The sequence below is a fragment of the Pteropus vampyrus genome, unplaced genomic scaffold (assembly GCF_000151845.1).
Source record: "Pteropus vampyrus isolate Shadow unplaced genomic scaffold, Pvam_2.0 Scaffold140, whole genome shotgun sequence".
Lineage (NCBI taxonomy): Eukaryota > Metazoa > Chordata > Mammalia > Chiroptera > Pteropodidae > Pteropus > Pteropus vampyrus.
In genome coordinates, this window is record NW_011888921.1 from 5,172,496 (window position 1) to 5,196,647 (window position 24,152).

Consider the following 24,152-nt stretch of genomic DNA (forward strand, 5'->3'; position numbering starts at 1 on the left):
TATTATCTCTTGCTTGCACTTCTGTAATAGCTTCTTAACTGATTCCACTCATCCACTTTGCCACTGTTCCACCCTCCCAGTTCCTCCAAATCTGTTCCTCACGCTACAGTAACCTACTTGCAACTTTCCGTTGCTTTTAGAAAAAAGACTACCATTCTTAACACAGGCTGTAGGGCCCTGCATGGTCTGTCTCTGCCACCATCTTCATTTCACACTATACCTCTCTTGTTTTCTATATTCCAGCCATATTAACTTTTTCTTTCCACAGACATACCCTGTTGCCTCCTAGAGGGCTACTGCACATGCTTTCCTACCTGTGGAAAATCCTCTTTTCCCTCCCTGCCACTCTCAGCACACATAATCACAACCTACTCATCGTTCTGGACTTTTCTGTCATATCCCCCTATTTTGTGCCTTCATAGCACAGTTATATTCCATGTATGTTTAATTACTGTATCTTTCTCACTAGATTGTGAACTTTACAATGGAAGGAACTGCTGTGTCTCCAGTGCCTAGCATAGTAGTAGTTATTCAGTAAATATTTAAATCGTTGGTTGGTCGATTTAGATTTTATAGAGAAAAATGAGCAATTTGAGATGTTGATTTTATTGTGATCTATTTAACACTCATACATTTTAAATTCTTAAGAACAGCGTTTCTGAGACTAAGCATGGGAACCTGAGAGAGGTGGGATCGTCAAGGGTAGTTGTAGACACTGGTATTCTAAATGATTGTTTATTAAGCATGAGCTATATGAACAAGAAGAGTTGGCCTTCCCTGCTCCTGAGCCCTTAACCTCTGTTCCTTTTCAATGCATGTGATTCATTGCCATATATGAGAGGAATACTTGCTGTAGAAGCCATGTGTAACAGCCTTTGTAAAATAAAAAGATAGATGGAAGATCATCTAAACCCTTACAGATGTCCTTGTTATCATTTTGACCTAGTCTGCCACACAAACCTATGTCATGTTGTTATTCTCTCACTCCTTCCCCATAGATACTGTTGGGGGTGAAATAGCAGAACAACGTGAATTTTAATTATCATTTTCTGATTAACTAAAACTGTAGTACTAAATTTTTGGAAAGTCTTCCTCGCAAAAATAAAAACTAAATAAATAAATAAATAAAACATTAAGTACTCATACTGAAAAACAAAACAAAATAAAAAAGATAAAGTCTTCCTTGCATCGATGCCAGTCAGTCTCATTCAGCTGTCTGGGAAAAGCCAGAATCCCCTTTGGAATTAGATGAGAATTCTGGCTCTCATAAGGCTTCATCTGTTTCTCTTCCCACGTGGTCAAAAAGCTGCTAGAAATATTTCTGCAGGCTGACTAAGGATCTGTTGTTTCTCTCCATGTTTTCCGTGTACTGAAGTGGGTGCTATGCAATTTAAATGTCTTATTTCCAGATCATTTTATTTCCGTCATTCCTTTGGCTCAACACACTCTAGAATTTGTTTCAGAATTAATCTCAGACTGATATTACGTGTCTGAAGGCTTTGTTACAGAGGTTTATGTGCTTTCCTAAGCCACAGTATACTCTGAAGCTTTAGGGCTTCAAGGCCCAGAGATAATTTTTATTTCTCCTTTCCCTTCATTACTTCTAGATGCATCTCAAGGATTCTGATGCATTCAGTTCTACTCCTTGAAAATCCAAAACAGCCAGTGAGAGGACTGCTCTGAGGAGTTTGATTCTTCTAAATTATATCTAGACCTTTAACTTTTCTTTTTCTCTTCTTTTCATCTGAAAAAAAAAAAAATGATTCCAGGCTACTTTAGAAATTGTTTATTGAAACAGACCTCCAGAAACACCTTATTCCTGACATGTTTCTAGTCCCACAATTTCTGTATTATAGTTAGTTTTTGACTAAAGGGGTTGATTACTTCTCAGCTCAGTCTGCTTAAAAGGATTAAATTATTTGCAGCATAAACTTCTCATTTGTAAAGTTGACTTTTCACATGAATAATTTTCCATCTCAAGAAATCATTTCTATTTCAAGAACTAACAAACCCTACTTTATAAAGAGGTGAAGTGGGTTTCCTAAGGAAGTTCCTATTAAGAAACACCAAACCATCTATTTAAATGAAATCACTGTTGTAACTTAATGAGCATTTTTGCTGCCTCTGCTTCTGTATAAGATGGGATGATATGGAGAGTAGCCAACAGTGGAAAGATGGCCCTCTACTATAAATTCTTTCCTTTCTCTTAATTATACTAAGTGAGTTTTGACCATCATGTAGCATTTCTTAAAGCTCCCAAATAGACTTATCTTTGCGCTCTTAAGAAAATGACTGAATTTTATCGATCACCCAGCATTGGTAATATGTCCATTAGTAAACTTTGAAGCAGTAAAAAGAAGACAATTGAAAATAATTGTTTCATCTGTACATAGCAAGCTATAGATTCCATGTGTACTGTTTGTCTCACTTGGAGGCTTTTCTTTGCCCTTTCTCCAGCATTTTGTTAGTGAACGTAAATATGATGAGGATCTGGGACGAGTAGCCCGGTTCACCTGTGACGTAGAGACCCTAAAGAAGAACATTGATTCATTTGGACAAGGTGAGATGGTGAGAGATTTAGGGCACTAGAGATGGCGATGAGAAGACTACCCTCTACTAAATAGAAATTAAAGTGCCAGTTGGCTTCTCCACTGATTCTTCTTTAGCGCCTCTTGTGTTTTTGTTTGTTTGCTTGTTTTTATGAAAACTAAGTCTGAGATCCTTAAGAAGTCAGTAGACTTGGAAGCTTTAAGCCCTGAGCATAGATATTTTCTAGCTCCCTAAATTTGCAATATATTTTCACCATTCTTCGTTGAGAGGTATATGATATGCATTATAGAGAACGTGGGGCTCTGGAGTCAGACCAAGTTTGAATCCTTGCCTCTACACTGACCTTTTGGAACCTCATTTTACTTCTCTCCAAAATGAAGATAACAATACCTGCCTTGTGTGGCACACAATAGTTACTTAAATAACAGCTTCAAAAGGGTTGAGGTGGGGATCACTTCATAGATTATACAAATGTCCATCAGGTAGGCTCTTCACCTGAAACTAATATAAAATAATATTGAATGTCAACTGTAATTGAAAAATGAAATTTTTTAAAAGGGGGAGGTGTGCCTCTAAAGCGAGAGTTTGTTGTGATACCAGTCAAACCCTCAGCTCAGCTCCTTTGTTCTTTCCATCTCAGTATAAAAGCGAAATGTTGGACCTAGGGCAGTGATTGTGAACTCAATGTTAGTCCAGGCTTAAAACCAAGAAAAAAATCAAGGGGGCAGTTAAACCATTGAATTCTGACAAATTTTAAATTGAAAATGTTAATATATTTCGGCAAGATTGATATTTTGAATTTAGGATGATTTTTGCAGAAAGAACCTTAGGAAGATACATGTTTATTTAAAGACTAGTTCTGTTCATATTAACTAACTTTGATTATTTATACCATGCATCATTCAAATTTTTAGAAAAAGATTTAGCCCTTACCTTTTTCTTTCTTTACAAAGTCTGTACGTTAGAGTGTTCTTTGCGTAGGAAACTGAACATATGGCCCATACTATTGTTCCTAGGCTTAGTCAGCTGCAGGAGCCATAGCCAGGAGTTTAGGTAGTAGAAATGCCAAGAAGTCATTACTTGGTGGGGGGATGTGTCGCTCTGATCTTAAACTGTTATTCCTGTCTCTAAGAATTTCTTTACAAAGCAGTGAGGATTTGGAGGGAATGAAGGAGGAGGGCAAAGGGAGATTTTCTTTCTTGTTACCCATTTTGTAAGCTTTTCTTTAGAATTACTCAAGTAGATGATTCTTTATCTTAAATTGCTCATTGTGAAATGGAGAAATAGGGAAAACCTTACCCTTAATGCTCTTTCAGCATGTGATGACATATTTCTCATATTTCTATTTCAGTGTCTCATCCAAAGAACAGCTATTCAACCCGGTCCCGATGTAGTTCAGTTACATCTATGTCCTTGAGTAGTCTTTGTGATGCCTCTGCTGCTTCGTCTTCCACCTGTGCCTCCGCTCCCAGCCTTACAAATGCTAACAAGAAAAACTCGGCACCAGGAGAGACTCCTGCAGCCATAGCAAACTCCAGTGGCCGGCCCTACCAGCCTCATCGAGAGGTAACCTGGCTTCCCCACTGAGCTAGTTAGGAAGAACATTACCAGATTGTCGCCGTTTAAATGCTAACAGCTCAGTACATTACCTTCCTCTCTTTATTCTCATTCCACACCTATTTTCAATCCCTCCAGCCCCAGCTAGTTCCAAAGAAAGCATTTGGTATATATGTTCCAAACCATCAGCTAGTTTAGATTTCCTGTTGCCAAGACTGCTGACTTTCTGATGTTGGCAGTGATCCCAGCTGTTGTAGGTAGTATTGCCTGTTAATTAGTCACACTGGGAGTCATGTACCCATCTCGAGGTAGACAAGCACCACAGTGGCAGATTGACCAGAGTGCATCTGATGGAGCAGCTCCCTAGAAGCACAATGTAGAATATATCAGGTAGAGAGAGAGTGCACCTAGTATGTGGGGAGTGAACACTGGAAAGTTGCAGAATAATCCAAAGTTTATTCTCCTTGGTTTGATAAAGATACCAAAGAGCAATTCAAGGCAATGTTGTCAACAATTCTTCAGAACTATATTACATTGGAATTGGAGGATAAAAGTAAAATCCATGCCATCAGCTTTCTGGATTATAATGTGAAAATGTACTACATGTCACAGCAACATGATCTGTGGTTCATGATATATAGCAAAGCAAATCATAATGATGTTTATTTTAGTATTCCAAATGTTCATTATCTTTACAAATGGCATATGATCTGCAAAGTTCAGACGTGTGATAAGATACTTGCACAATTGAGTCCTTGTAATAACTCAAAGAATGTTCTTTCTTCCTTCTTTGGCTTGTGCCCAGCTAAAGAAAACCCTTCAGTGGAGAAGAGCCTAGAGGTGAAAGGCAGAAGAAAAAATAGTGAAAGATTTATTATCTCTGATGTAGTGGCTAGGTTGAATTGGCTGACAGAATTCTCTGAGTCTTGAGAAATAACTGAATCCTAGGCACAGAATGCTACAGTTATGCTGTCAGAAGACTCCTATAAACCGAACTGGAATGAGCAGGGTACCATAATGCCAGAGTGCTTTGAACATTGTATTCTTTTATCCTTAGGTATTGCCGGGGAACAGACGAGGAGGACAAGGCTACAGGCCACAGGGCCAAAAGTCCAGTGACCCCACGAACCAAGGGCGACATGACAGTATGGGTCGTTACAGAAATAGCTCATGGTATTCATCTGGTTCCAGGTATCAGAGTGTGCCACCACAAGTACCAGGAAACACTAGTGAATGGGGCCAGGCTCACTCTGCAGGGACCAATGGAACTGGCGCCAGCATGGAGCCCAGCCCACCCAAGCCCTCATTCAAGAAGGGGCTTCCCCAGCGCAAACCCAGGACCTCTCATTCTGAAGCTGTGAACTCTTGAGGGAAATTCCAGTTGGCCTCTCTCCTCAATCCCATACAATTCAACTTGGTATCTGGACTTTAGAAAACCTATAGTTAGATTTAATAACAAAAATAAGTTTACATGTGTCACTTTTTATGCCATTCTAAATGTTTTTGGTTTCTTCTCTCCTCATTTCCTCTTTACCATTTTTGGAGGCAAACCTGTTTTTCCCTCGGCCTTTCCCAATGATATGGATTGATTCTGATTGTTCGTTTCCACCAGGAATCATAGGCAGCTGTAACCAGGTTTCCCAAGGGTAAGCAATGTTCTTCCCGTGGCACCAGGCCTTTCAGTTTCCAAAGAGGCCTTCCTCTGCAGCCTCCTACTGTTCAGCTTCTCAGGAGGAGACATATCAGAGCTAGTCCTGTTGCCTTTCCAGTCTGAGCAGAAGCCACATATTCCTGGCAGTTTCCTTCTAAACAACAGTGTAACCAAAAGCAATGAGAGGATTGAGTGCTGTACTGAATTAGCCAGAGAAAGAGAAATTTAATTGGTGAAAAAGAACACTATGAAATATTTGAGAATCTGCCTCTCCTCCCGGAACATGCCTAAGACTGACACTCAGATCAGGGTTCCAGCCTCCTGCTTGGCACCATAACTTAACCTGCAGTTTCTTCAGTGCCCAAAGCCTTGTTTCCTGTTACTTTAGACTACAAACCAGTCTAGGGAAATCTATGGGAAAGTAGCATTTAATTAAAGTTTAAAAAAGGGAAAAAGTTTCTTTGTTTCAGTGTTTGAAGATTTTTGTTGTTATTCTCCCTCTTTCCTGAATCTTATTCTGATCTTGAACCAAATTTATAGTAATATAATTAGTGTTAATCTAAGATGTATCCATCAAAAAATCGCCACAGTCAGTCTTTATAGTTGAATAAATAAAAACAACTGCATAAATGTTCCCACATTTGTTTCCTAGCAGCAAGTGACTTCATTTCATTTTCTGTTTTTCTTTGGGTCTCATGGGATAGAAGTATCTCGGACAGCTTATTTGGGGCTTAAATGAAGGTATGATTCCTAAGTCGTTTGTCCAGCACTTAACTTCAAAAGCAAATTAAAATGTGAAAGCCAGGATGAGGAAATGTAGCTGTACCTGTGGGAAAGAGTCATAGGTTAAGGAATGGTGACTTTCCAAAAGAGAGCTCACCAGTTTAGAAAAACCGCAGCTGCTAACAGCTTTCTCAGACAACCAAAGGTTATACCAGCACCCCTCTCCTCCATTGCCTGTTCCTTGACAGGAGTAGTGAATGTAACAGTATAATTGAGCTCTAGTATGTAGCAGGTGGCATTGGTGCCAGACCCCTCCACCCTACCCCCACCCCCAGCATCTATGATTTAATAACAGCAGAGCTATTTATTTCTCCAACATTTGTTCTCTCAAGTCTGAAGCCCAGACTGTAAGTGGCAGTGGTGCAGAACTTAGCTGCCTCAGGGTTTCCCCTGGCTCCTTGGCTGAGGCTGAGCTGCCAGGGTTCAGGTTGGTTGAACAGATTGAGGGAGGGAAGGAGGGAGTGGGGGGCGGCGGGGAGACAGAAAGAGGGAGAGAGAAATTCTTGGTAATGAAAATAGTAGTCGAGCACTGGGAAGCCATTCTAAAGGGCTCATCACTTCATTTTTGGAAATTTGTCCAACAACACCATCAGCCTGCTGCGTATCAGGAAAAAGCCCTGCTTTTCTGATTAGGTGCTTACCTCACTTTATAGGAAATTTAGAGATTGAAGCAACCTTGAAGGATTATGAGGTCTATCTCTGTATCTAGGCAAGACTCTTTAATCACCCAGATAGATGGGAAGCCCCTGTTTGTCAAAACTGCCTTGAGGTCAAAATTAAAACCTCCTTATAGAAAAATATTTGGAGAGTTTTTTTCTATGACCATAAGAAGTTTGAAAATTATGAAGATTTTTCTACATTTTGTTTATTAACAAAAGTAGTATCTAAAATGTCAATACTGAAACGTAAAAGGAAAAAGGTGAAGTTCTTCTGTCTTCCCAATTCTATTCCCCAGGGGTAATGACTATTAATTATTTGGTATATACCCTTGTAGACCTTTTTCAAGGCATGTATATGCATATATACATGGATTTTTACTTCTTGTTTTTATAAAAAGAGATCATACTGTATGAATTCTACAATTCTTTTAATTAATATGTCTAAAACAATTCATTTAGGATCTCATAGATACTCTGCTCCTAAATTTGTCATTTGTCTTTCTTAAATGAAGAGAAGTTAGGTTTATCTTAATGTTTGAATTATGCAGCCCATTCCTTGCTCCCCATAATAGTTATGGGCTTCCCAAGAGAAAGGAGGCTCTGAACCCTAGGCAGCGCTCATTGGCTACTCATCATTTTACCTTCCCTTTCCATTTCCTCTTAGGAATCAATGTCTTGCCCCTTCCTACTAGAGATAGGACTTGAAACTTCAGGTTGTTTAGCTCTGGCAATTACATGCCACTTGAGAGAGAACATTTAAATTAGCATGGCTTCATTATGAACAGATACCTACTAGGCCCTTACTTAACGCAAATTCTTAAAATTCACTTTTTTTTAATTCATTTTTTAAAAAGGTTTTTTTTTTTTTTTTTAAGGTATAAAAGAATACATCATGGAAAGTAAAAAATACAGAGATTTTCCTTACTAGCACACATATATCATAAGGATTTATACCACTTAGACCTCTTCTCATGTCAGTACAGATAAATACACCTTGTTCTTTCTATAGCTACATAGATCCCATTGGATAAATTTATAATTAGATTAACCAGTCCCTACTGATGGTTTTCAGTTTTTTGCTATAAGTATTGCCAAAATGAGCATCTCATAATAACATATATCATTCTTCATTTGTGAGAGTATATCTTTAGGATAAATTCTTAGGAATGAAATTGCTGGATCACATAGTTATTGACAAAGTACTCTTAAAAAGATGCATAGATTTACACTCTCACCAACAGTATTTGGAAGTGTTGAGCTAGAAGCTAAGGAAAGAGAAAGATAACTAAAATACAGCCCTTCAAGTGGCTGATAAACTAGTTGGGGCAACTGAGACATACAGATAAAATAATACAAAGTAATTGTGATGCCTAAAAGAGCCATCCTATCTTCTGTGAGTAAAATGGACGAAGCGCCACTTTAAGGGCTGGGTCCTATGTTTAAACTAGAACTATACAAGGGGTGATCAGGCATTTGTTCAGTAGTTTATAGATAGGGTAGGGTGAACTTTGGTTTTAGAATCCCAAAACAGGGTACGGTCTTATGAGTATGAATGTATGTGTGTGAGAAAACAGGATAAGTTATTTTAGGCTGGAGTGACCTGGAAAAGCCAGATGCATGGTTATCAATCTGTGAATTAACTAACCTATACTTTTGGAGGTCAGTAGAGTAATGACTTATTGCCCCTGGAAATTCTGCCACTTGACCTAACAAAATGAGGATTTGTCTTGCCTGGTTTATAGGATTCATCCCACCTTCTTCTACCTGGTGAGGGTTATATCCATATGGCAGCATACTTCATGGAAGAAACAGGTGTCCAAAATGGTACAAGTGTGGAGGCCACCAACTGATACAAGGAGTTATTTTGTCACTATTTTAACCAGTTCAGAGCACCAGATGATAATGCTGGAAGCCAGACAACATTCTGTAAAATTATTCAAGCTTGACTTCTGGTTGCTTTAGCCACCTGAGCACATTATTTCCTTCAAACATTGAGTCGCCTACTATGCTAGGCACTATGCTGAGTTCAGAGGCAAATATCGATAATTCTAGCTCTATTTTTCAACCACTTTGCAGGTAAAGGAAATAGAGCACTTAGCCCTTCCTTAAACTCTTGGAAGCCATGCCTCATGGCTAGGCAGTGTGGGAGAGTGGAAAGACCCTGGACTTTTGAGACACACACTTGGATTTTAATTCTAGCTTAACAGTTTGGTAGCTATGTGAGTGGCTAACCTTGGGCAAATAACATCTTTGAATCTCTTCCTGAACTGTAAATGGAGACAGTGGCAACTATTTCATCGAGGGGGTAAGAGGCAGTAGCTGGCCAGGTGCTGCAGAACAACACCCCGGTGTCAACTAACCTGTGACAAGTTGAACATTCACCATAGCTCCTTTGCTTTTCTGTCTCTCCTGCCCTGTTAAAAAGTATATGAAAGACTTGAAAGACCTTATTAACCAGAAAATAATTCAGTCATCTTGTTTATCTTGTGGCTTTTCTCTGAGTGCATATCCCCCCAGCATGGTGCCCCTCTTGTACCTGTCAAAACACACCTCTGTCCCCAGTTTCTGAGCTCTCTGGATGGAGCAGACCAGACGTTGATGGCACTGACCCGGCTAAACAGTCACCACCAGTTTAGCAGCATGCAGGAGTAAAGCGGAGGCCAGGGTTTTCCAGGGAGAGCCAGGCAATGTTATTTCCATACAGGTGCTGAAGGAGTTCTATTACCTACGTTGCTACTCCTTACTAAGGAGGAATACTATCTGAAGGAGATTTTTCTGGTGAGGAAACTCACCCACCATCACTACCGCCAGCACAACTGTTCTTCAGCCCGCCCGCCCCTTCACTGCTGTCAAAACAGCAGGAACAAATACCGCCCACTCTGACTTCTCAGGGAAAAGTCAGGTCTCCTTTTTATGTCTCTCTTCAACAACCCAGTTAGGCTTTCTCTGTAACTTGATTTCAAACAAACCCATTTTCTGGGCTGCAAGAACACAGACTGAGATGGAGATTTCTCAGATTCATTCCCTTGCCAGCTCCAGGCAGGATGGTGGTAGCCTGCCCTCTGGTAGGCAGGGCCTGCAGTCCAGGCATGAAGTTCAAGTTGCTGTTCACAGCGGGCACTCACTAAATGTCATCCGACCACTCATCAAAATGACCATGCTGCCCTCTTTCCATAAGCTGTTTACCAAAGAACAGAACAAAGCACCCCAGCAGTATGGCACAGTAGCAAATTGCTATTAACCTAGTCAAATCTTGGTTCAGACCTGATTCCTCAACTACTAGTTATGAGACATAAAACAGTTTATCTGTTTATAAAACCATGTACCTCCCAGGATTCACTTGATTCAAAGTTTATTGTGGTTTACTCACACTCTAGCTAGGATCATCCACTAAAAGAAAAAGGATGGCCTAGAATTACATAGACAAGGGGTAGCCAAGTACTGGAGGCCTCAAAGTATTCCAAAACATTTTATTTTAGAGGGGAAGAGGAACCTTCTGTGAGGCTTCATCCTGAACTCATTTTCCATGGTTCTAGCACCCAAGGCCAGAGCAAGCTTTTAGGGGACCCTTTAACAACGATGGCTATCACTTCTAAGCTCATTTCACAACTGAACTGATGCTCTGAGATTAACACCCACCCCAGCCCCACCCTGCTGAAGGTCACCCAGTTGGTCAGTGGCAGTTAGAATTCTAACCCAAATGAGTCTGACGTGAAAGCCTGAGATTTTTCCCACCACATAACACAGCCTTAGAAGCGGAGCCTGGCCACACTGGCTGAGAGAGCCAGGCTGGAGAAACAAACACCTGGGAATCTCCAGAAGAGGGTGGAGAGAGTGGGAAGAGGGGAGGAGATGGGAGGGGCCCCTGGGCTCTGTTCCTAGACAGCCACCTGTTCTCACCCACTGTGACTGACTCTGCCTATGCCTGCCGTTTGGGGGCTAGGGGCTTTATTCATCTTTTGTGCCTTGAGCGTTTTTTATCCCCCTAACTTTGCTCTTCCCTTCTCTCCTTGTTCCTTTTGTAGATAATACTCCTACAGGCCTCCCACGGCAGCTCCAAAACAGCCTCCTGAGTTTCTTCTTGTTGACAATGGCTCTGAACAGGGCTCTCCCTCAATCTTCCCCTCCCTGTGACTCCCCACTGTGGCTGATGAGTTGAGAGAAGGGGAGAGGAAAAGATTACAGTGAGGAGGTCAGTGCTCCATGACTTCCCAGTGCTCTGTTCACATCAACTCCTCCCCAACCCCCATCTTCCTATCTCTAACCAGGTCCCTGCCCCTTCCTGTATTTGGAGGTGGGGGGAGGAGGTGGAAGGAGAAGACAGGAAGACCTGAGGGAATAGGTAAAGATATAGAGATAAAAAGACTTGCTCAGGGTAACCACGCTGGTAAAAACTACATATCCCTACCTCCGCTTCCACATTTGTGAAACGAGTGTAAATAGCATCTACCCTGCCTATTGCACAGGGCTCCTGTAAGATTCAAAATCAGATAATAAACATTAACATGATGTAAATGTCACACATTGTTCTAGGTCCTTTAATTCTCCTAACAACCCTCTGAAGTAGTTATCCCCATTTCACAGGTAAGAAAATTGAGCCCCAGGAGGGAAATCACACGGCAAGTGGCAGAGCTATAATCAGACCTAGGTAATCTGTTTCCCAAGTTGATGGCACTGGTGCTATCAACCATGGCCTCAACCTGTCTTCAAATTGAGCTGACTCCCAAATAACAGCGTCTCCTCATTAGAATGCCTAAATGTCTCCCGGAGGGGCATAGATGAGCGGGTAGGGGCGAGGTTACTTTGCAGCCCAGGCCTCTGCGGGGTTGGGGGTGGAGGTGGAGAACCTGATCTACAGACTTCGTAGGCTCATTCTTCCTGGCAGTGAGATTCCAGGATTCAGAGAACTGCGGGAAGAGGATGCTTCCTTTTCCTTCCAAAGCGCCAACTAATTTTAATACAGGTGTCTGGGCTTTGGCCCTCATCTCGGATAAAGGGTAGGTGGAGCAGGGGACACTCCTTTCCGATGCTGGTGACTATGATGTGTTTCCTAGAGGGGTGGGGGTGCTGAGCCTCCTGCTTCACTCGTTTGGGAACAAATTGCTGTTTTGGCCCCAGCGGCTTCTCTGGGCGCGGGCGGTAGCCGCGCTCGCCACAAACCGTGGGAGGGAGGAGGAGCGGCGCTACAGCGCCAGGCTGGGAGCATCGACGCAGCACCGGAGACGGGCAGGAGACCGCCCCTTGCGCCCGGCTCCTCTCCGCCTGCCCCGCCCCTCCTCCCCACCCACTCACCGGAGGAGGGCCCTTCAGCCACCTCACCCCGTCTCCCCCCGGCAGCTCCCCCTTCAGCTCAGAGCGGAATTCTTGAGGACCGAAAGCGGGCGGAGAGCGAGGAGGCTGGGTCCTCCTCCCTCCCCGCTCGCCGATATCTACGCGCACAAGATTGGGAAGTTCTTCCAAGTCTGACGTCTACCTGTCCCCTGTATTTGCAACCTGACCCTTTAGCGCACCCGGGGAGCTGCAAAAGGTGACGAATAATAGACATAAAAATTTAGGGACGAGACATAGGATCTAGCTCCCCCCCCCCCACACACACACACTCTCTTTACACCCCCGGGGCACACACGAGGAGAGTCTGAACCCTCTAATTCCCTGCCAGCTCCTGCCAGCAGCGGCTTCTCCTCGATGCATTTTCCAGAGGTCGAGTTGAGGTTGAGAAAGGCTTAGATGCCCAGAAGCTATGTTCAGACCGCCCCTCCCCAAATCTCCTTTTATATTTCTCCTGTACAGTTGGCGCCCCTCAAGGGCCCCGACCTCCGCCAACTGCCGGGCCTTCACTACCTCCACTAGTTGCCCAGCTCCCTTTCCCATTACATTTTCCTCCAGGAACGCATCCTCTAAATTTTAGTCTAAAACACACCCCGCCTCCCCCGAGCTCTCCTCAGGTCCCTCCTGGGGAAGACAGGCAGCGAGGCTCTCTGAGAACCCCCAGCTGCAGGGAAAGACGCCTCATCCCTGCGACTGAGTAGCCCGAGCAGGACCAGGCGCTCGTCAGTGGTTCTCCGAGGGGGTGGCTTTGGGCGGCTCGAGTGGCAGGAGTAGGAGGGCCGCCGCCTCCCTACCCCCACCGAGGTCCCTAGGGGAGGGAGATCCCTCGGTGGGAGGCCTGTCCCTTTAAGGAGGCGGCCCTGCCTGGGTGTGCCCGGTCTCCATGGTTACCCCGGTGCAGGCGGCGGGCGCTGGAGAGAGGGAGGCTGCCGCTTCTCCCCGACAGACGGAGAAAGCTGCGGGGACCCGGCGCTCAGCCGAGCTCGAGCGGGAGCAGACCTGCAGCAGAAACGGGAGCCGCAGTCACCGCCGCCGCGAGCTCAAGGTGCTTAGAGCGCAGCCGGCGCGGAGCCGGGAGCCCAGGATTCGTGGGCGGCCGGAGAGCGAGGGGCCGCGCGCGATGCTCCGGGCCCCGACGGCCGGGACGCCTCCAAACGCGCGGACGGCTGGAGGGGCCTGCAAGCCGGGGGTGGGCATTGCCCCCCGACGGCTGCGCTAGGGGGCGCGGGGCCCGGAGGAGGGAGGCCGAGTAGGGCTCCCTCCCCCGGCGCTGAGTCCCCGCGCCCCGGAGGGATGGGGCGGGCGGCCACGGCCGCCTAAAATGCCGGCCATGCGGGGACTCCTGGCGCCTCAGAACACCTTCCTGGACACCATCGCCACGCGCTTCGACGGCACGCGTGAGTCTGACCCTCGACTCTCCCGGACTAGCCGTTCCTTTCCAGGGTTCCTGCGGGTCTTGCACCCCACATCTCAGCCTGCCGCCCTCCTGCTCTCACCTTCCCTCCTTCCCCCAGATCCCCGCTATTAGCTGGGACCACCGTCTCCTTCCAGAAGCCGTTTCACACAAAAGTTCGGAGTCAACACTGTCCCAGGCCCGGCGAAACGGCTTGAAGTCTCCGAGTTTGGGGCCTGGAATGCCGTCTGTTCGCTGGGGCGCGAACCCGGACCCATCCTATCCCTGAGTCTGGCGCTATCCCACCGACCACCCTGGAACTGGTGGACTGGGGGATGAGGCGGGGGCGCGGTGCTCAGGAACCGCCTTGAGGGCTCAAAAAACAGATTTAGAAGAGATTTTAAAACGGAGATAGAGTAGGCGGGACCTAGGGGCGCACCGTTTGGTCAAGTTCACCTCACCGCCTGAACCCACCAACCTAAACCCACGTACGGAGTCCGCTAGTTCCTAAAAAAATAGGTTTGGGGACGCCCACCAAGACTGGGGAAGTTTGGAGAAGGAGACCAGAGCTTCTGGATTGTGAGTTCCCAGTCCCTGAGCACCGGGAAAGTCGTGAAAAGCCCCTTCCCCCTTCCTCTTCCCTCACAATCGCCCCCCAGTGAGGCTTCCCAGCCCTCTGCCTAGCGACCTTCATGGTCTCTGTCTCTTGATAGGAATCGGGTGGGAATCCATCACTGATACCCCCACCCCCACCTCACCACACAAACACACAGGCTTCTCCATCTGCTTTGCTGTGTGCTTGGCTCCTGCAGCCTGCTGATTCAGCGCCCCCCCCCCCACTCCCCAATACATTCCTGGCTCCAGGCTATGGTATTCAGCTACCATTCTAACACCCCCATTCTCAATGACATTCACTAATTCCTGAGCCAGGTCACCCAGCTGGGGCTCAAACAGAGAGTGCAGAATGGATGATGGCCTGGACTGCCTCCCAGTCCAGGTGGGTCACAGTGGGAGGAGCCAGACAGCCAACTTGGGTACCTGGCTGGTGAGTGAGCCTGGCAAAGGTAGGGTTAGGGCTGAAACTGGCCTAGAGCTGGTGGTGCAGTACTCCTTTGGGCATTCCCAAACCTGCCCCTTATCCCAAGCTGCTCAGGACACACTACAGAGGGCATAATGCCCACACAGGGCTGCGTTCACCAATCTCAGTGTTCACAACTGCCGATTCTTAAATGCACTCATACGCATACTACTAGGAGTGGGGTACTGACACAGGTGACACACTCATTCCTGCTCATAAGCAGCTCTGCCCTAAGTCTGTCTATGTCTCCCCCAAACACGCACACGCACATACACATACACACTCACACAGGACTCCTGGGTTTTGTAAAGCCTACCTTTGGTCGCAGGCTTTTGAGAAAGGAGGGGTGATGGATTCTGGGCCTCTGTACCCCATGCCTACTCTGAGAGGTGCTCTCTTGCAGACAGTAACTTCGTGCTGGGCAACGCACAGGTGGCGGGGCTCTTTCCTGTGGTCTACTGCTCTGATGGCTTCTGTGACCTCACGGGTTTCTCCCGGGCTGAGGTCATGCAGCGAGGCTGTGCCTGCTCCTTCCTCTATGGGCCAGACACCAGTGAGCTTGTACGCCAGCAAATCCGCAAAGCCCTTGATGAGCACAAGGAGTTCAAGGCAGAGCTGATCCTATACCGGAAGAGTGGTGAGGGGCCGCCTGGCCGGCTGGCCTTACCTCCTTAGTCTCCCTCAGCCTGGCACCCATCCCGTCCTTTGTCCCTCCTTTCCATTATCATCTTTTCCATCTTCCCATCTCATTCCACTTTCCCACATCCCACCTCCTCTTCCTCCACCCCACCCCTGTCCCTGGCTCTCTTCTCTTTTATCCTTATCCCAGCCTCAGCCTCCACTCAGTTTCCCATCTTGAGTTTTTTACCCCAGCAGGAAAATGTCCCCATGTCAGCAAGACAGATCTATGGACACACATATCTGATAGTCATCCCTGCTCTCCCTTGCCTTCCTCTGCCCTGTTTCATCAAGCCCTGTTCTAAGTGGAGTGAGCTGCTGCTCCTCTCCCAGAATTCTACTTGTATCTCAGCCAGGGGTGTCGTTGGTGCCTCTGTCTCCTTGGGCAGTGTGAGAATGGGAGCTAGGCTGAGTTTGTCTTTGTGCCCAGGGCTCCCATTCTGGTGTCTCCTGGATGTGATACCCATCAAGAATGAGAAAGGGGAGGTGGCCCTCTTCCTGGTCTCTCACAAGGACATCAGTGACACCAAGAACCGAGGGGGCCCCGAGAAATGGAAGGAGACAGGTGGGTGTTGGTGAGGGCTTTGATTTAGCTGCTGTGACTGGGGTGTTGAGCACCTGAGGCCTGAGCTTGTGGGTCCCCTCATCCACTCACACTTCTTGACTCCTACTCTGTTGCTGAGAGACTTGTGCTGCTTGCTCTCCTCTCCACATGCCCGGGTATGGAAAGCTTGTTTCCACATAGGCAGGTGGAGACACAGTGGGAGTTTTGAAGTCAACTTTACTAATAAACTGAAAGCAAACAAACTCCACTAGTGCCTGTGAAGTTCCATTTTCTGACCAATTAGTGAGACGGAGCACGGCCACCCCCCAACCCCCGTGCCTTTTCCTCACGAAAACCTGACTGGGAAGTCCTAGCCAAAGCCCTCTTTTAAGTTTTTGGCACCCAACCCCTCTCGTATCCTCCCAAGGCTGGGAAAGGTCCTTGGACAGCTCACCAAGCTGTTATCTGAACCTGCTCCAAGGCCTCTTTGCCGCTTGGGGATGCTGGGTACTCTCCATTCTCCACTCCCCCACCCCCAGGCCCAGGTAGGCCTCTCCACAATGTAAGTCCTCAGTGGTCCCTGTAGTTGGACCCTGGGCTCCTTCTCTGAGCTCCTGCGACTCTGCCTGATGGCTTTCTGCTCACTCTGCACTTCCCCAACCCCTGGGAACCACCTCTCCCCTCCATTCCCAGGCTTTTCCCTGTGGAGATTTTCTCTTGCCTTGCTTTGGTCTAAATCTTCTCCTGGAAGCAGATGCTGGGAGTAGTGTCCATAAGCACGCATAGGATTGCCCATTGCTGGGGGTGGCCAGTGACCCTAGGAAGTGAGGAATGCCAGAGCCCCCATCTCTAAACAGGTTGACTAGGCAATGAGCCAGACCCATCCATGAGCCCGCAACTGGTGTCCCATACCCAAGATTCTCTCGCCATCATCCTCATGGGCCCCTCTTCTTTTGCAGGTGGTGGCCGGCGCCGATATGGCCGGGCAGGAGCCAAAGGCTTCAATGCCAATCGCCGGCGGAGCCGGGCTGTGCTCTACCACCTGTCTGGGCACCTGCAGAAGCAGCCCAAGGGCAAGCACAAGCTCAATAAGGTGGATTGAGCACTAGGGTGTGTGCCTGGGGGTCGGGGCAGGATAAGGGCAGGCTGAGTGAGGAGTTAGAGGTGGGAACTGAGCCTACCACAGAATGTCCAGGGGGCTGCACAGGCCCTACCAGCACTTTGGGGGTTGTGACTGAGAGAGGGACTGTCATATGCCTGATCCATCAAAGGGATAGAGGAGAGTCTTAGCTCTGGGGTCGGATGGGCTTTGGCTCAATCCTGGCTCCTCTCCTAAGCAGCTGTGTGACTTCAGCTGTCACTTGACCTCCCTGATCCTTAGTCTTCTGATCTATAACATGGGGACTCTAAAGCCTACATCAGAGGTTGCTTTGAGAATGTAGAGAGGGGAAGGAGGTGGATGCCTGTCCTGGACCCCATCCAAACTCAGCTTGTACCAATTTCCTATCCTCCCTGCCTGGACCTGCCCTGTCTTACTAAGGGGGTATTTGGGGAGAAGCCCAATTTGCCTGAGTACAAAGTAGCCGCCATCCGGAAGTCACCATTCATCCTGCTGCACTGTGGGGCATTGAGGGCCACTTGGGACGGCTTCATTCTACTTGCCACTCTCTATGTGGCCGTCACCGTGCCCTACAACGTGTGTGTGAGCACAGCTCGGGAGCCCAGCGCCGCCCGGGGTCCTCCTAGCGTCTGCGACCTGGCTGTGGAGGTCCTCTTCATTCTTGGTAGGTGCCCTCTGTGCCTCCCACCCCACCCCATGCCAGGTGCCCCTCAGGCTTTGATGAGAATAATCTGCATGACTCTAGTGCCCCACCAGTGTACCCCTTGCCCTCCTCTTGTTTGTGACCTGTGGGCTTTGAAATCAGGCCTGGGTTCCAAATGTGTCTCTACCACTAATGAGTTATGTGACCCTGAGCTAGTCGCTGCCTCTCCAAGCCTCAGTATCTCCCTCCATCAAATAGGAATAGCAATATCCACCTTTTAGAGTTACTGCAGGCCAAGGGCCCAGGACAGTGTCAAATACTGAGCAAGTGCCCAGTAGAGAACAGCTCCTCTCCCACCCATGCCGACTCCCACCCGGACGTTCCGCAGACATCGTGCTGAATTTCCGTACCACGTTCGTGTCCAAGTCGGGCCAGGTGGTGTTTGCCCCCAAGTCCATTTGCCTCCACTATGTTACCACCTGGTTCCTGCTGGACGTCATCGCAGCCCTGCCCTTCGATCTGCTACATGCCTTCAAAGTCAACGTGGTCAGTGTGGCTGGGCAGGGTGGGCTTTGGGGTGGGGCGGCTGACGCTGGCCCAGGGGTGACCACCCTCTCTCCCTTGCCTCAGTACTTCGGGGCCCACCTACTGAAGACTGTGCGCCTGCTGCGCCTGCTGCGCCTGCTCCCCCGGCTGGATCGCTACTCGCAGTACAGTGCGGTGGTGCTGACCCTGCTCATGGCTGTGTTTGCCCTGTTGGCCCACTGGGTGGCCTGCATCTGGTTCTACATTGGCCAGCAGGAAATTGAGAGCAGCGCATCCGAGCTACCTGAGATCGGTACTGGAAGCTCCCTGGGGAAGGGAGTGTGCGTACATACCTGCTGAGGAGTGTGTCTACTCGAATGTGCTTGTGTCAGGGAAATGTGAGTGCAAGCGTGTGTCTGTCAGGGTATGTTTGTGAACTGATACAGTGTCAGGTATGTGTGTGCGCCTATGCGTGTATCACAGGAACATCTGTGCAAGTAGACCTGAGTTTGTGAGAAGAATGTGGGGCTGGTGTGTGTGTCTGTGAGTGTGTCTGTGTGTGTGCGCAGGTGTGTGACAGAGCCACCACCTCACCGCAGGCCTGTTCTCCAGCAGCCAGGCATTATGGAGAAAGCATGGTGGACTGCCTAGGGGAGTCCTATTAACCCATTCATGGGACCAAACTTTTGTGGCCAAAACTCCTGTGGCCAAACTTTTGTCAATTTTTTGAGCCCCTGCCCAGCTGAGAACCCCGCCCCTCTCAGGAGAAGGTTGCACAGGAAGCCACTGCCCTCCTGGGTTGCTCTGAAGCCTGGCACTTTCTCACCACCCTCTCTAAGCGCATTCCCCACCACCTTGGCTCCTAAGGCCCCTTCCCCGCTCTTGTCTCCAGGCTGCATCTCTCTCAGGTGCTTCGGAGCCCTCCTCCAGACTAAAATGCAGCCTTTTTCAGTTGCATCAGTATCTTCACTCTCCTTCATTTCACCTCCACTTTCACAACTCCTCCCTCTGCTTACTTCCCACTCATATCTTAACAACTGCTAGGAGGGCTTCCACCTCCCCCTCTCATCTTAAAATGTCACCCAGAAAGTTACAGTGACCTTCTTGGGCCAAACCCTTGTCCCCTTAAACTCCCTGTAGCACCTGACCCTGCTAACCACACTCCTTCAAAATGTTCTGCCTCTCTGCCCTGGCCTGGGCCTCCTCCTGCCCCAGCCCCTCCCAGTTCCAAGCTTTCCTCTGATCTTTCCTCCCCGCTCACCTTGTTCTCCCTTGGTGATTCCACTGGATTCCTGTGTGAATATCTCAGCTTCCATCCTTCCTCTCTCTAACTCGAAACCATTTTATTTCAACCATTTCTAACTCTCCATACTCGCAGCTCCAAAATTTAGCACACCTTCCTCCTCCTAGGCTCTCCAGCCCTCTGGTAACTGCCTGGTAGCTGGCTTTTAGCATGTATTTCCAGTCAGTGGGCAAGAGACCAGCTGCTCAGATGGCCTCTTATGACTTCCCGCTCCTTGGCGGGGTCCAGGTAGGCCTAAGAAAGCCTCTCTAATCAGTTCTTAGGGATGAGGAGGCTCCCGTGAATGATCGCTCCTTTGCCAAGCCCACAGAGACCGGTGTGTGGCCCAGAGGGCCCACCTGGAGAGTTCCCAAGTGCTCTAGTTGCCATGCACACAGATGTTCCAGGCAGTGTCAGCTCCTTGGTGCTTACCCTTCCGAGAGGGAAGCTGCGGTGGAGGCTGCTCTTGGGATCAGATGGCCACCCAGCAAACACAGTCAGAGGGCCAAGAGATGGATAATAGTGACATAAACCTCTGACCTAAAAGTGAGCCAAGACACCAAATTCCCGGCTCAGTCCCCCTGCCCTAAAACAGGAGTCTATGTGGCTCCTTTGTTCTGGCCACTTCACAGGGGCTGCGGAGCTGACATTAAGAACACTTTTGGCTCCCAGAGGGCTCTGGGCCCCACATAAAGACCATGGGGATCCGGGGGGCCGGCTGACTATTTTGCAGATATACGTGGTAATTTTTGCACCCTTGAACCATAAGTTCCAGAGTGCTTTTGTTTTATTTGGGTCTGGTACTAGTTCACATTTGAAGAGTTTCCAAATTCTTCACATCATCATCTGCCTGTTCTTTCTCCAGGGAAACTAGCTTTCCACCTGGGTCGGAGCCACACCCAGACCTCCCAAAGTCTGGCTGTGGAAGGATGTCTGTAGGTGGCCTGGCTCTGTCTGTGGAAGGGACCTTCTCATGGTTTCCTTGTCTGGGTTCCCCTGCTCCGCTGCCCATGGTGTGGACACAGTTCCTGCCCCAGATTTCCATGAGCCCAGTGGAGATGGGCTGGATTTTCAAAAGCTTGTGCTAAATATTGAGGAAAATTGCTAAGGGCATTTCACGGTATGAAAGACGCCAGCCTCTAGAACAGCTTCTGCCAGCCTGACCCTCTCCACATACAGGCACCATCCCACCACCAGCTCCTGGGGCAGGAGTAGCTACTGCCCCAGCCCAACACAGAGAGGAGAGGTCCCTCTGCCACCCTCTCTTTATCCTCCTGCTTTCTGCAAACCTCACCAGGCAACTGGCTTCACCTCTGGCCCAATTAACTAATGACCGAGAAGTTTTGCATATTCCCCTGCATTCTCACAGAATACCTCAAGTAACAAGAGGGAGGAATCCTTACCTTGGCTTGGGCCTTATCACAGCCCCCCAGATTCCTTAGCCTGGAATTTGATGTCCCAGTGTGTACCTCCATTCTAGCTAAGCAGAGCTGCTTGCCTGTACGTGTTTTTATCTCAAGGTTTGGCTCATGCCTTTTTCTAAATCAGGAATGACTCCTCTCAGTTTGTATCAAAACTCTATCCATCCTCTGAGACCAAGCACAGATATCCCCTCTTCCAGGAAGCCTTCTAGCCCTATCCTTATAGCATGTTGGTTTGAGCCTCATCATGTGGCACTTGAGCCTTATTTACCTCTGAAATGTAACTTCTACCCTGCAGTAAGCTCCTGTAGGTTCTCCCAGTTTTTGGTCCATATACATCAGGTTGCTGAATAAATGCGTGGGTGAGAGAAGGGGAGTCTGGATCTCAGGGGACAGCATATGCAAGGTGTTGGGGAGAATGTGGAGCAAAGAGGCTAAGATGTGTCGAGGTGGGAAGGGGAGAGTGAATGTAGAGAAGGGGTCTCACTGCAGCCTGTGATCCTAAGCCCACTCTCAGTACTTACCCTCTGCATCTCCATTCTATATCAGCCAATATGCCCTCACTCCCTTGCTCCCCATGGCCCCCAGCTCTGCTCTGACCCCTGGGACCTCTGCAGGCCCTGGGAACCCCCATCTAACATCCTATGATGCCCATAACCCTCCAGCTAGACTCAGAGTGGCTGCAGGCAGCCATGGGATCCTGAGAGACCCCAGTTCACAGCCCTGCCTTCTGCCAAGGCCAGCCCAGAGAATGTGGGGTTAATGGGGAGACTGGGCTGATCTTTGGCCTCCACTGGAGGCCCAGGCTGGCTGTGTCTGCATGTGTGCTGAGGACCTCTCTATGTGCACAGGTGCCTGCCCATCTGTGGCCTTTGAGTGTCCTCACCTGTGTGCTTATGTACATGCAAGTGTGTTCCCTCCCTAACCTGGGTGCCATTGAAAAAAGCACCTGTGTATCCTTATTTATCTCCAAAGTGTGCACAGGTCTTTTCTGTTTGAGTGGCTATGGCTGTGTATCTGAGAATGCTCACATATGTGTATCCTTGTGCTTTCAACTGTGCGGAGCATGTATATAGCCTTGATGGTGTGTATGTGCATGTCCATGCTGCTGTGCTTGAGAACCTGTGTGAGGCTGGGTGATTGTAGGGAAGGAAGAGATTGAATGGGAGGCAGCTTTCTGGAGCAGGCGAGCTCAGAGAAAGAGCAAGAGGAGCCTGGGTGGACAAGGCAAAGGAGGTGGCCTCACCCATCCAGCCCTGGGGACGATTGGGATTAGTGCCAGCTGAGGGGAAGAGGGCACAGTGCTCCTTCATCCTCAGCACCAGTCGATGCTGGCTGGGAAGATGACAGCCTCAGCCTGATCTTCATGTGCTTCTCTTGCTGAGGGCTGAGGGGGTGGAACGAGGAGTGCTGGGCTTGCATAGAAGGAAAGTGGTGGGAAGCCATGGGGTTAGATTTGTATCCACATGCCCCCTACCCCAGGGGTACCAGCAGGCACACCTGCACCCACAGCGTGGCAGTGCTGTCCTGCTGACTCAGGCCCACCCGCCTCCTCCTCAGGCTGGCTGCAGGAGTTGGCGCGCCGACTGGAGACCCCCTACTACCTGGTGGGCCAGAGCCCAGATGTAGGGAACAGCTCTGGCCAGAGTGACAACTGTAGCAGTGATGCCAACAGGACGGCGCTGGAGCTCCTGGGCGGCCCCTCGCTGCGCAGCGCCTACATCACCTCCCTCTACTTCGCACTCAGCAGCCTCACCAGCGTGGGCTTCGGCAATGTGTCCGCCAACACGGACACCGAAAAGATCTTCTCCATCTGCACCATGCTCATCGGTGGTGAGGCCTGCCACTCTCTGGACTCACTCCCAGACTTCTGGCCCCAGGCGGCCCCTCCCTCCCTACCTCTCCCAGGGTCCCAAGGTTCTTCCCAGAGGTTCTTCTGCTTTAGGGAGCCCAAGGAACTCGAGGCCAGGGCCGGGAGTGCCCACTTGGCTGCAGGACTCCATACCACACAGTGGCGCATGCGCCTTGCCTAGGAGCGGGTGGGAGATGCGGGATTAGGACAGAGATGTCCAGCACGGTGTCAGGCTGGGCCAGGCCAGTCCTGGAGGTGACCCCCTCTCACCACCCTCCCCAGCCCTGATGCACGCGGTGGTGTTTGGGAACGTGACGGCCATCATCCAGCGCATGTACGCCCGCCGCTTTCTGTACCACAGCCGCACCCGCGACCTGCGAGACTACATCCGCATCCACCGCATCCCCAAGCCCCTCAAGCAGCGTATGCTCGAGTACTTCCAGGCGACCTGGGCCGTGAACAACGGTATCGACACCACAGAGGTACGCGGGACTCCCGGACTGGTCCTTCCAGCCTTGGCTCCCTCAGGGGTGTGCACTTGGCCTAAAATTCTCAGAAGTGGGCTAGGGGGCAAGGAATGCAGAATTCTGGCCTTTCTGCCTCTGCTCTCTCCTGGGGAGACAGCAGCATGGAACAGAGGGCTCGAAGGCCCCTTTCCATCTTTGTTAGGTCTAGAGGAGGTGCTCATAGAGGGGGTAAAGTGATTGAGAGAGAAAAAGAGAACCCTCTCACTGATTGGAACCTGTGGGGCTGGCTGGAGGCTGCCTCCTTTCTGCCACCCCAACCCTACTCCTTCCACCTGCAGCTGCTGCAGAGCCTCCCAGATGAACTTCGTGCAGATATTGCCATGCATCTGCACAAGGAGGTCCTGCAGCTGCCCCTGTTTGAGGCAGCGAGCCGTGGCTGTCTGCGGGCCCTGTCCCTGGCCCTGCGGCCTGCCTTCTGCACACCCGGCGAGTACCTCATCCACCAAGGCGATGCTCTCCAGGCCCTCTACTTCGTCTGCTCCGGCTCCATGGAGGTGCTCAAGGGCGGCACCGTGCTTGCCATCCTAGGTTTGTGAGGATGGGAGAGAGGGTTCAGGGGCT

General features: G+C 49.0%; 2 protein-coding genes across 7 annotated transcripts in view; both read left to right on the top strand.

Moving 5' to 3' along the window:
• SPATS2 (spermatogenesis associated serine rich 2) overlaps positions 1-6,398 on the top strand; it is a 91,228-nt gene extending 84,830 nt beyond the window's left edge. For all 4 annotated transcript variants that reach the window (XM_023535446.1, XM_011368279.2, XM_023535447.1 and 1 more), the window contains 3 exons: positions 2,458-2,560; positions 3,902-4,116; positions 5,165-6,398. In XM_023535446.1, the coding sequence (XP_023391214.1) occupies positions 2,458-2,560; positions 3,902-4,116; positions 5,165-5,476 (630 nt within the window). In that variant the 3' untranslated portion in view covers positions 5,477-6,398. The remainder of the gene's footprint in view (positions 1-2,457; positions 2,561-3,901; positions 4,117-5,164) is intronic.
• Positions 6,399-13,075: 6,677 nt separating this feature from the next.
• The window catches only part of KCNH3 (potassium voltage-gated channel subfamily H member 3), a 17,807-nt gene continuing 6,730 nt past the window's right edge, over positions 13,076-24,152 (top strand). For 2 of the 3 annotated variants that reach the window (XM_011368284.2, XM_023535455.1), the window contains exons 1-10: positions 13,076-13,925; positions 15,403-15,636; positions 16,108-16,242; positions 17,181-17,314; positions 17,762-18,005; positions 18,373-18,530; positions 18,615-18,822; positions 22,773-23,045; positions 23,347-23,546; positions 23,870-24,119. In XM_011368284.2, coding sequence (XP_011366586.1) covers positions 13,850-13,925; positions 15,403-15,636; positions 16,108-16,242; positions 17,181-17,314; positions 17,762-18,005; positions 18,373-18,530; positions 18,615-18,822; positions 22,773-23,045; positions 23,347-23,546; positions 23,870-24,119 — 1,912 coding nt within the window. In that variant the 5' untranslated portion in view covers positions 13,076-13,849. Of the gene's footprint in view, positions 13,926-14,042; positions 14,501-15,402; positions 15,637-16,107; positions 16,243-17,180; positions 17,315-17,761; positions 18,006-18,372; positions 18,531-18,614; positions 18,823-22,772; positions 23,046-23,346; positions 23,547-23,869; positions 24,120-24,152 lie in introns of all 3 variants that reach the window. The other variant, XM_023535454.1, reaches the window with a different exon arrangement.